The 12,710-nt window shown below is 43.8% G+C and overlaps 1 protein-coding gene across 1 annotated transcript in view; it reads left to right on the plus strand.

Moving 5' to 3' along the window:
* polrmt (polymerase (RNA) mitochondrial (DNA directed)) overlaps positions 1-12,710 on the plus strand; it is a 104,873-nt gene that overhangs the window by 40,820 nt on the left and 51,343 nt on the right. Inside the window, exons 10-11 of the mRNA XM_072482096.1 lie at positions 5,934-6,722; positions 8,076-8,198. Coding sequence (XP_072338197.1) covers positions 5,934-6,722; positions 8,076-8,198 — 912 coding nt within the window. The remainder of the gene's footprint in view (positions 1-5,933; positions 6,723-8,075; positions 8,199-12,710) is intronic.

Genomic DNA, 12,710 nt, shown 5'->3' on the forward strand with positions numbered 1-12,710 from the left:
CTGGGATCAACCCACATCCTTCTAAATTCCAACAAGTACAGTCCCAGTCTACTCAGCCTCTCTTCGTAATCCAACCCCTTCAGCTCTGGGATTAACCTAGTGAATCTCCTCTGCACACCCTCCAGCCCCAGTATGTCCTTTCTCAGGTAAGGAGACCAAAACTGAACACAATACTCCAGGTGTGGCCTCACTAACACCTTTATATAATTGCAGCATAACGTCCCTAGTCTTAAACTCCATCCCTCTAGCAATGAAGGACAAAACTCAATTTGCCTTAATCACCTGTTGCACCTGTAAACCAACTTTTTGCGACTCATGCGCTAGCACACCCAGATCTCTCTGCACAGCAGCATGTTTTAATATTTTATCATTTAAATAATCCCTTTTGCTGTTGTTCCTACCAAAATGGATTTTGTCAACATTGTATTCCATCTGCCAGACCCTAGCCCATTCATTTAACCTATCCAAATCCCTCTGCAGACTTCCGGTATCCTCTGCACTTTTTGCTTTACAACTCATCTTAGTGTCGTCTGCAAACTTGGGCACATTGCACTTGGTCCCCAACTCCAAATCATCTATGTAAATTGTGAACAATTATGGGCCCAACACTTATCCCTGAGGGACACCACTAGCTACTGATTGCCAACCAGAGAAACACCCATTAATCCCCACTCTTTGCCTTCTATTAATTAACCAATCCTCTATCCATGCTACTACTTTCCCCTTAATGCCATGCATCTTTATTTTATGCAGCAACCTTTTGTGTGGTACCTTGTCAAAAGCTTTCTGGAAATCCAGATATACCACATCCATTGGCTTCCCGTCATCTATTGCACTGGTAATGTCCTCAAAAAGTTGCACTAAATTAGTTAGGCACAAGCTGCCCTTTATGAACGCATGCTGCGTCTGCCCAATGGACAATTTCCATCCCGATGCCTCGCTGTTTCTTCCTTGATGATAGATTCCAGCATCTTCCCAACTACGAAAGTTAAGCCAACTGGCCTATAATTACCCGCTTTCGGCCTACCTCCTTTTTTAAACAGTGGTGTCATGTTTGCTCATTTTCAATCCGCCGGGACCACCCCAGAGTCTAGTGAATTTTGGTAAATTATCACTGGTGCATTTGCAATTTCCCTAGCCATCTCTTTTAGCACTCTGGGATGCATTCCATCAGGGCCAGGAGACTTGTCTACCTTTAGCCCCATTAGCTTGCCCATCACTACCTCCTTAGTGATAACAATCATCTCAAGGTCCTCACCTGTCATAGCCTAATTTCCATCAGTCACTGGCATGTTATTTGTGTCTTCCACTGTGAAGACCGACCCAAAAATCCTGTTCAGTTCCTCAGCCATTTCCTCATCTCCCATTATTAAATCTCCCTTCTCACCGTCTAAAGGACCAATATTTTATATATTTGTAGAAACTTTTACTATCTGTTTTTATATTCTGAGCAAGTTTACTCTCATAATCTATCTTACTCTTCTTTATAGCTTTTTTAGTAGCTTTCTGTTGCCCCCTAAAGATTTCCCAGTCCTCTGGTCTCCCACTAATCTTTGCCACTTTGTATGCTTTTTTTCTTCAATTTGATACTCTCCCTTAATTTCCTTAGATATCCACGGTCGATTTTCCCTCTTTCTACCGTCCTTCCTTTTTGTTGGTATAAACCTTTGCTGAGCACTGTGAAAAATCGCTTGGAAGGTTCTCCACTGTTTCACCATAAATTCTTTGCTCCCAGTCTACCTTTGCTAGCTCTTCTCTCATCTCATTGTAATCTCCTTTGTTTAAGCACAAAGCACCAGTGTTGGATTTTACCTTCTCACCCTCCATCTGTATTTTAAATTCCACCATATTGTGATCGCTCCTTCCGAGAGGATCCCTAACTATGAGATCCTGAATCAATCCTGTCTCATTACACAGGACCAGATCTAGGACCGCTTGTTCCCTCGTAGGTTCCATTACATACTGTTCTCAGAAACTATTGCGGATACATTCTATAAACTCCTCCTCAAGGCTGCTTTGACTGACCTGGTTAAACCAATCGACATGTAGATTAAAATTCCCCATGATAACTGCTGTACCATTTCTACATGCATCAGTTATTTCTTTGTTTATTGCCTGCCCCACCATAATGTTACTATTTGGTGGCCTATAGACTACTCCTATCGGTGACTTTTTCGTCTTACTATTCCTGATTTCCACCCAAATGGATTCAACCTTATCCTCCATAGCACCAATGTCATCCCTTATTATTGTCCGGATGTCATCCTTAAATAACAGAGCTACACCACCTCCCTTACCATCCACTCTGTCCTTCTGAATAGTTTAAATTAATGTGAGAAAATGCTTTTTCACACAGCAAATGATTTGGGTCTGGAATGCACTGCCTGGAAGTGTGGTGGAGGCAGGTTCCATTGAGGCATTCAAAAAGGCATTAGATGATTATTTGAATAGAAACAGTATTCAGGGCTACGGGGAAAAGGCAGGGAAGTGGCACTAAGTCATAATGCTCATTCGGAATGCTGCTGCAGATACGATGGGCCAAATGGCCTTCTGCACTCTAATTTTGTGATTCTGTGATAATATATCTTCACAACACTTGTGTCTCACAGGGAAAGACTTGTAGGCATGTTTCATTACAAGTTGCCAAAAAATGTAAAATTAAGAAACACACGCACTTCTATTCACCCTTTAAGTCTAACTGATGCAGCCTTAATACCGAAGTGATTCTGACCAGAGTTAAATTCTGGACAAAGCATCAGCTATTACATTTTGTTTCTCTGTGCAATCACCGAAATGGTCTAGCATCTGGGATTTGAATTTCCTAAAGGTTTGGGGACTGTGGCCAGTAAGGTTTCCCTGTATCCATGACGAAGATATATTTAAACGAGTTTAAGAGCCAGTAACTGCCCCCAGGTTTTCTTCTCCACGGTCAAATATTTATTTTGGTGTTGATTTAACTTTCTGAATAAGTACTCTGCTGACCTCCTATGCCTGACCTATTGGAGCAGGGCAGCACCTACCCTAGGTCACTAGCATCAGTAGCTATCTTGAAAGGCTTATTGAGGTTTGGGGCAGCCAGCACCAGTTCATTGATTAAGATGGATTTTAGCCTCTGAAAAGCTACTTAACACTCCCCTCACCACACTACTTTCATTTTCTTTCTGTAACAAATCCATCAGTGGAGGGGCTATAGGGCTAACATTTGGTAGAAGCCACACATCGCTAAATACACATGATTTCCTGTTTCATCTTGGAGGAAGGGAAGTACATTAATGCCTGCACTTTTGCTGTTCTTGCCAGCACGTGTCCCTGACCCACTATATGCCCCAGGCAGGCACCCATGCTTTTGTAAACTCACCCTTTGAAAGATTTACCACTAAATCAAATGGCTCTGATCTTCCAAAAAGGACTTCCAGCTATTCCAAGTAGTCCCTCTAGATGTCACTATAAGGTCATCACGGTACACAGCTGTGGATCCCAGCTACTTACAACCTGGTTTGTAATAATAATCTTTATTACTGTCACAGGTAGGCTTACATTAACACTGCAATGAAATTATTGTGGAAATCCCCACTAGACGCCACATTCCGGCGCATGTTCGGGTACACGGAGGGAAAATCCAGAATGTCCAATTCACCTAACAAACACGTCTTTCGGGACTTGTGGGAGGAAACCGGAGCACCCGGAGGAAGCACCCGGAGGAAACCCACGCAGACACGGGGAGAACTTGCAGACTCTGCACAGACAGTGACCCAAGTGGGAATCAAATCTGGGACCCTGGAGCTGTGAAGCAACAGTGCTAAACACTGTGCTGCCGTGCCGCCCTTATTTGCCTCTGGAAAGTGGCCAGAGCATTTCTTAGACTAAATGGCAAAACCCAACATTGGAAATGGCCATCTGAGGTGACAAAAGCTGAAATCTCCTGAGCGCAAGATATTACGGTGACTAGCCAGTATCCCTTTAGCAGATCTATTTTTGTTATAAATGTGGAGCTTTCCACCATGTCAGTACAGTCCTCCAGGCAGAGAGAGCAGCCTGGTCACTGCATTAACCTTTCCATAGTCAGTTTAATCCTGGTTGAGCTTTGGGTCTTGGGCACTAGCCCGACTGGAAAATTCCAGCTACGTTGACTGCATTCAATCAGGTTATTTTCCAACATGTTTTCACCTGGGCCGATTTTTCCAGGATTTGCTTGGTAAAGGTGTGTTTTATAGGAGAGGTTTCTCCATTTGGATATTCTGAATTCTCCCGCTGTGTACCCGAACAGGCGCCGGAGTGTGGCGACTAGAGTATTTTCACAGTAACTTCATTGCGGTGTTAATGTAAGCCTACTTGTGACACTAATAAACATTATTATGATTTCTGCTTCGGGTATAGTGAGGGTTGTACGTATATCTTGTCCTTGCAGGCTGCTTTAAACATTATGAGCAGCCATTTCAGATCCCCTCTCTGTTCTGTGTTTCAATAAGGGGGCACGGTTTCAAATCTCCCTAATATTTTGGTGTTAGGATTCAATTTGGAAGTTATCCAGACCTCCCTCCCGCTTCAACTTCACTATCTCTTTGTCCTACACTATTTTCACTGCCTGTGAGACCTGTGCTCGCTTATCCTCTTCCCAACTGTGGTCCTGTTTCAGCATGTTGGTGTGACATAAGCTGCTCCTTTTTTCTGTGGTTTGGGGTATCAATTAAATGATTCACCTCAGCTGTCTCCTTTGTTACTCTATATGGGCCACTGAACTGGGCTTTCAGCGATTTAACCTCTTAACGGTCGTAACACTAACATGATCTGCTGGCTGAACTGTTTGGATCTTGGTATGCTTGTCTGCCCGCCTTTTCATGACAGTGAAATTTTAAAGTGCCCCTGGGTCATATCATAGGCTTCAACCTGGTGTTCTTTGAACCTTTCCTTAATGAATTTCAGAGGGCCTCTTAAGTTGCGTCCATAAAATAATTCTAAGGGACTAAAGTTAGTGAACTTGTTGGGTGAATCCTGGATGGTAAACAGGAGAAATACCAGCCACTGGGGTACTCCTGGCAATTATGCCCATATCATATATTTGAGGATCTAATGGCACTGTTCTAAAGCCCCTTGTGACTGAGAGTAGTGGGCTGAGCACTTTAGTTGGTGATACCCAGACTACTCATGACTTTCTGGAAAATTCTGGATGTACAATTGGTGCCCTGATTGTCTGGTTCTCAGTGAGTAATTAATATTGGGTAAAGACTTCACCACCACCATCTTGGCAGAAATGATTCTCGAGATGGCTTCTGGCCTCCGGGCGCAGGTACCCCATATGTATAATAGTGTGGTTAGACTGGTAGCCTCCGTTTTGTTATCCGAAGGGTTCCCATGCAATCTGTCAACCCAGTGCGGACAGTTCCCCAAAAGCTGGTCTGGGATTCAAGGATTTTATGGCAGTGTGGAGCTTCTCCATGATCTGGCATTTGCAGAACAGCATTTACATTTTACAAAAACTGCACTGTGACCTTGTGGAGGTGTGGCCAATACAAATGCTAGTTTATGCGGACTTGGGTCTGGCATATACCCACATGGCCAGCCATGGGGGTTTCTGGGTTATCTTCCATATCTTCTTACAGTACCTGGGTAGCACCACTATCTGATGAACACTCTTTGTCCACAGGTCTCTGAGGGGGTCTCTACTTTCTCATCAGCACCTCATTTTTTAAGATAATAGCATTCCGGAACTCCCTCAGCTTTAGTTTGGGAAACGTTTGCTAATTTTCTAAACTCCAGATATAGGAGATTGAGGGATAATTTAGCTTTTTTTTTATAAAATGTAAATGATGGAAATCTGAAATAGAAAATGTTGGAGGTACGCCCCAAGCCATTGCGTTTGAAAAAACAAACAAACTAGGCTACTTTTTTCAGTAGAAATCATTTTTTCTGATTTTTTTTTTTTTCTTTTGCAGATCGGTTTCATCAAGCCACATCCTATTCTAACTCAGATCCTTTCAGAAGCTGCAGAGACGACTTTGATTTTTGACTCCTGTGTCATGCCAATGGTGTGTGCTCCCATTCCATGGACTTCGCCTCGGCTTGGAGCCTATGTCCTGACACCCACCAAGTTAATGCGGTGCCTGGAAGGAGCTCTACAGCATCAGTTACTTTTGGAGAAATGTAAGAGTAGTGACTTGCGTCCAGTGCTGGATTCCCTAAATCAGCTTGGTAACTGTGCTTGGAAAATTAACAAACCAATGCTTGATTTAATCATTTCTATTTTTAATGACAAAGGAAGCGAGAAGCTGGAGATACCACCGCCACTTTCGGAAGCTCCGGTGATGCCCAAGTATGATCCAAAATCTGAGATTAGTCCAGCAAACAAGTCTATATTGAAAAAGAAAATAGCTTGGGTCAGGAAAAGGGCAGCTGAAATGCACAGCCTTCGAATGGATGCGCTTTACAAGCTTTCCATTGCCAACCATATAAGAGATGATGTATTCTGGTTTCCTCACAACATGGACTTTCGAGGAAGAACGTACCCTTGCCCACCATACTTTAACCACCTGGGCAGTGATGTTACCCGTGCCGTTTTGTTATTTGCAGAAGGAAAGCCCTTGGGCGAGCACGGGTTAAATTGGTTGAAGATTCATCTGGTTAACTTAACTGGCTTTAAGAAAAAGTGCTCCCTCAAAGAGAGACTTGATTACGCTACTGAAGTAATGGACAACATCTTGGATTCAGCAGATAACCCTTTAACAGTATGTGAACATTAGCTCAAATATAGTGATTTACTTAACCGTATACACATTTCCTAGTTGTGCATTTGTTTGAAAATTGCAACAAAAATTGACAGTTAAATATATCTTGATATTATATGGATATGAAGTAGTTAAAAGGGATTGTGATTTCTATGTATGATATATTCCAAAGCAGAAGCCTCAATTTTTGGTGATTTTTCTTCAACCCCTGAGAAAAGCATTCATGGTAGTTAAATGTTTGCTCCCATTAATGATTTCATAACCCAAGTGACAGCCAAAAGGACGCACGTTGTGTATACATTTGAGGTGGGCAGTGACCACATTCACCGTAGCCACTGAGCCTCAAATAACGGCCCATGACACCTGTCTCACCGGTAGACGAATAGGGAATTGAAAGATGATGAAAGCAAGCAAGGACTTGTGACCAAAAGGTGGAAAAAAAAATTGAATACTAGTATAGGCATTACAGGGTAAAAATTAGAATGTTGGCTTATTTCTGTGAAATAATGGACAAGATTTTCTGGCCCCACCCATTCCTGGTCTGGTCACCTCATTATAGGAAGGATGTGGAAAGGGTGCAAAGGAGATTTCCCAGGATGCTGCCTGGATTGGTGGGTGGGTCTTGTGAGGAAAGGTTGAGGGAGCTAAGGCTTTTCTCATTGGAGCAAAGGAGGATGAGTGGTGACTTAATTGAGGTGTATAAGATAGAGTGGACGTTCAGCGACTTTTTCCTCGGGTGGGTGTAGCTGTTACAAGGGGGCATAACTATAAAGTTCATGGTGGAAGATATAGGAGGGATGTCAGAGGTAGGTTCTTTACTCAGAGAGTGGTTGGGGCGTGGAACGCACTCCCAGCTATGGTAGTAGAGTCAGACACTTTAGGAACTTTCAAGCGGTTATTGGATAGGCATATGGAGGGCACTAGAATGATTGGGAGTAGGTTGATTTGATCTTAGTTTCAGACTAGTTCGGCCCAACATCGTGGGCCGAAGGGCATGTGCTGTGCTGTACCGTTCTATGTTCTATTCCCACCAAAAGACAATGGATTTTTGGCAGGTCTGCCAAATCTCCCGCAGGTCCCACCACAACTAATTAAAAACTGCCATGTGATCTAAAATGTTGAACTGCATTTATATGGATATACTAAAATGTATGCTATTTTAAATGGTGAATAAAATCATGCTCTAAAATAACTTGGTGCAATGTAGAAATGGGTTTTGATTTGAATAATTGAAAGTATTGAGTGCCTCAAGAAACAACAAAGGACTATTAAGTGCATATCATTTGTCCTTGATTAACGGTGTTTACACAAAATGGTGTGTCTGTGTGCCTAAGATGTTTTTGCTTTTCACAGGGGAGGAAGTGGTGGATGAACGCAGATGAGCCTTGGCAGACATTGGCCTGCTGCACAGAGATAGCACATGCTACGAGATTGCCTGATCCAACCAAACACATCTCTTATTTCCCAGTACATCAGGTCAGTTCTGAGATATTTAGACAAACACATCGTTACGTTTCATAGAATCAATTAACCCCTGCAGCGCAGAAGGAGACCATTCGGCCCATCGAGTCTGCATCAACCCTCTGAAAGAGCACCCTACCTAGACCCAAGCCCCCACACTATCCCTGTATCCCAGTAACCCCACCTAACATTTTTAGACACTAAGGAGCAATTTAGCATGGCCAATCCCCCTAAACTGCACAACTTTGGACTGTGGGAGGAAATCGGAGCACCCGGAGGAAAGCCACGCAGATATGGGGAGAAAGTGCAAACTCCACACAGATGGTGACCCAAGGCCCGAATTGAACCACAGTCCCTGGCGCTGTGAGGCAACAGTGCTAACCACTGTGCCAACATCCCTCTATAATCCACTATACAGGCCGATAAAGTTATTAAAACAACAGGTTGGCTGCTTTGGAAGATAAGTTACATTTGTATAGTTCCCGTAATGTGATAAAATGTCCTAATACCCTTTACAGGAGTGTTCTGGAATAAAGCTTGTCACCAAATGGATAGGTATTACACCAGATGATCAAAAGCTAGGTTAACAAGGCAGGTTGTAAGGGATGCCTTAAAAAAGGGAATAGATAGACACAGGAAGGAAATTCCAGAGCTTACAGGCTGCCAAAGATAGTGATTAATATCAGAAATATTAGAAATACTCAATTGATGGCGCACCGAGATCTTTGTAGGGCTGAAGTGGTATTAAAAACATACAAAAGAAGCCGAGTAAATATTTTGTTGTTTACAATTCTTAATGTATTTTACTAAGCAGTTGCATTTAGTTGAAGGCCACTGTCAGTTTATTTCCTGGCAGCTTCCGAAATTGGCACCGCCGATTATGATGTACAAGTTGACCCATAAGACTACCCTATTTTATTGGCCTCAAAATCATGGACGGGATTCTCTGATCCGTCGCGTTTCCGACGACGTCAACAGGCCCCCAGGAGCAGCGATCCTGAGCCCTACAGGGGGCCAGCACGGCACTGGAGCGACTCACGCAGCTCCAGCTGCCGATACCGGCGTCAAACGGGTGCCGCGGGTCTGCGCATGCCGCTGCCACTCGCGCTTTCGCGCTGTGATCGGCGCGAACTCGCGCATGCGCGCTAGGTTCCTTCTACGCGTCGGCCCCGACGCAACATAGTGTAGAGCTACAGGGGATGGCACGGAGTAAAAGAGGCCCCCACCAGGAGAAGCCGGCCCGCCGATTGGTAGGTCCCGATCGCTTGCCAGGCCCCGGGGTCGAATCCCCCCTCACTCCCACCAGGCCGCCTCCCACAGGATGGACGGCGAGATCACGCCGGGTAAGACCACATGTGAACAGCACCGGCGGGACTTGGGCTATCTAGGCGGCCGCTCGGCCCATCCCGCGCGGAGAATTGCCGGGGGGGCCGTGTAGAGCGGGTCCCGGCCGGCAACAATGGCCCCGATTCTCCGGAGAATGGGCGGACCGGCGTCGGGGCGGCGTCGCGTGAATCGCGCCCGGCCAGGCGATTCTTCGACCCGGCCCCGGGGTCAGAATCCCACCCTATGTTTTTGCAATTACTCCGTTTGTAAGTCGACTCCATCTTTCAATGACACATAGTTGCATTAGTAGTCAACCTCAGTTTTTCACCCCACTAAGTCCTTTGGGTGAATAGCCCAGTAACAACCACTATGCTCCCATTGGTTCATCAGCAAAGTGATTACATACTGTTTTTTATGAATGATGGCATATTTAGATGATGCTTTCCCAGAATAAATATTTAAACGGGAATCTTTCAGTTGGTAATAAATGTTGATGTTTGGAACAATGGAGTCAATTCTCGCATCAAGTACCTGAAGTCAGGCCAGATGGCGCAGATTGAGCCTGCATGCTGACATTGAACAAATTCATGTTAGCATCGAATGTCATGATGAAGCCAGCTCTCCTGTTCTCGATACAAGGGAATAAAAAAGTAGTTACTCTTAGGTGATAATATGCATAATGTAAGATTATTAATTGGATTTGGGCCGACATTATTGCCATTCAGAATTGCCCTTTTCAGCGTGGATCTGGAGACTAGACCAGATAAGGACTGCAGACTTACTTTTCGAAATAATAATCTTTATTGTCACAAGTAGGCTTACATTGCAGTGTTAATGAAGTTACCGTGAAAAGCCCCTAGTGGCCACACTCCGGCGCCTGTCCGGATACACAGAGGGAAAATTCAGAATGTCCCAATTCATCTAACAAGCACGTTTTTCGGGACTTGTGGGAGGAAACCGGAGCACCCGGAGGAAACCCACGCAGTCATGGAGAGAACGTGCAGACTGCACAGTCCGTGACCCAAGCCGGGAATCGAACCTGGGACCCTGGCTCTGTGAAGTGACAATGCTAACCACTGTGCTACCGTGCTGCCCATGATCCAGATCGGCTTTAATGACAATGGTTTTATGGTGATCATTAGACATTTAATTTCAGATTTTTGTTGAATTCAAATTCCATCATCTGCCAAGGTCGGATTTGAACCCAGGTCCCCAGAGCAATACTCTGGGTCCCTGGATTACTGGTACAGTGGCAATACCATTACACCGTCACCTCCCCCTAGGAGATTTACTTGAGCTGGCTGGCATTTTGGAAGGCACTGGGAACTGATTGTTAAAGTTGGTGAATCGATCACGAATTTATAATCAAGCCAATTCCAATGTCCATTTGCAAGCTTTACCTTTTCCATATTGGCAGTATATTGGAGATTTACTGGAAAATGTTCACTTTCTGAAGTTCAATTCCAATTTGCTAGAATTTCCTTATTTGATTTTTATTTTATTTTCTTTTGGTTAATATGGAATGTGCTATTCTGTGAACAATTTTAGATGCATCACTTAATATCTTCAACTATGTAGAAATACTAATAATCATGATTAATAGACCTTGTATAGAAAACTGAGAAACATATTGCTTATAAAACAAAGTGTGTAATTGGAATCGACGACTGAACATTTAGCATCTGTAAAGAGAAGTGGATTACCCCCCCCCCACCCACCCACCCACTGGACTTCAGCTATGATTTGCTTTTATTATCAGGGTGTGTGTGGTAACCTCATCTATCTTGTTTTTTTTCCTTAACTTACTCCTCGTTGCTGGCCTCGATCAGGTTTCAGAACAGCCCGACAAACTGTCCCCAAATATCCAGTTATCCAGTTTCACTTTTCCATTCATTTACTGACAGTTGACCTGTAACGAGTTCAAATGGTTTTTTAAATCTAATTTGCTTTATCGAGAGTCAGTGGAAGGACAAAGATGATTTATTTAATTGATTAATAGCAGTATTTGTATTAGTATAGCAGTATTTAAATTGGTGAGTAGGCTATCTTCAGTTGCAAGTAGTCTGTTAGGAATATGAAATTCTATTTCGAAAAATAAACACTGGGAAGTGTACTGCTTGCATCTTTGAAAATGAAGATGGTGATTTTAAAAAGTTCTGTTGTAATTCCTTAGGAATGGTTGGAAATCATGACCTTATTAAATCTAAACTTGGCAACAGATAGAATGAGGCATATACTGTCTTCACAAATAAGATAGCATATATTGTTAATTATGTGTTGCAGACCAACCTAATCACCTTGCAATACCTACAACAGATATCTACAAAGGTCTAAGTTCTAATCTTTTTAAAGATAAATAGGCATGTGGCCTTTTTGCGTGTTGTGTTCTTTCAGTTTTCAAAATTAGTGCCATAATATTATAACTTGAACAAAAATTATATATAAGGTAGGGATAATTGGCTCAGATGTTTTTGTGTGAAAATGTAGGATATTCTTTGCAGGTTTAATGTTTTTCTGAAATCTTTATAACATGAATTAAGCAAAATGCTTAACCTGAAATGTACTGAATATTCACATTTTCTGATATGTAAGTTATATCATAGATTATCATAGAATCTACAGTGCAGAAGGAGGCCATTCGGCCCATCGGGTCTGCAACGGCTCTTGGAAAGAGCACCCTACCCAAGGTCAACACCTCCGCACTATCCCCATAACCCAGTAACCCCACCCAACATTAAGGGCAATTTTGGACACGAAGGACAATTTATCATGGCCAATCCACCTAATCTGCACATCTTTGGACTGTGGGAGGAAACCGGAGCACCCGGAGGAAACCCACGCACACACGGGGAGGATGTGCAGACTCCGCACAGACAGCGATCCAAGCCGGAATCGAATCTGGGACCCTGGAGCTGTGAAGCAATTGTGCTATCCACAAGGCTACCGTGCTGCCCTAAATTATATATTTACAATAGTGCCAGCCAGTTCTCAATTCTGGGGCGAAATTCTTCCGAAACGGCGCGATGTCCACCGACTGGCGCCCAAAGCGGCGCTAATCAGACGGGCATCGCGCCGCCCCAAAGGTGCGGAATGCTCCGCATCTTTGGGGGCCGAGCCCCAACATTGAGGGGCTAGGCCGACGCCGGAGGAATTTCCGCCCCGCCAGCTGGCGGAAACGGCCTTTGTTGCCCCGCCAGCTGG

The sequence above is a fragment of the Scyliorhinus torazame genome, chromosome 18 (assembly GCF_047496885.1).
Source record: "Scyliorhinus torazame isolate Kashiwa2021f chromosome 18, sScyTor2.1, whole genome shotgun sequence".
Taxonomy (NCBI): domain Eukaryota; kingdom Metazoa; phylum Chordata; class Chondrichthyes; order Carcharhiniformes; family Scyliorhinidae; genus Scyliorhinus; species Scyliorhinus torazame.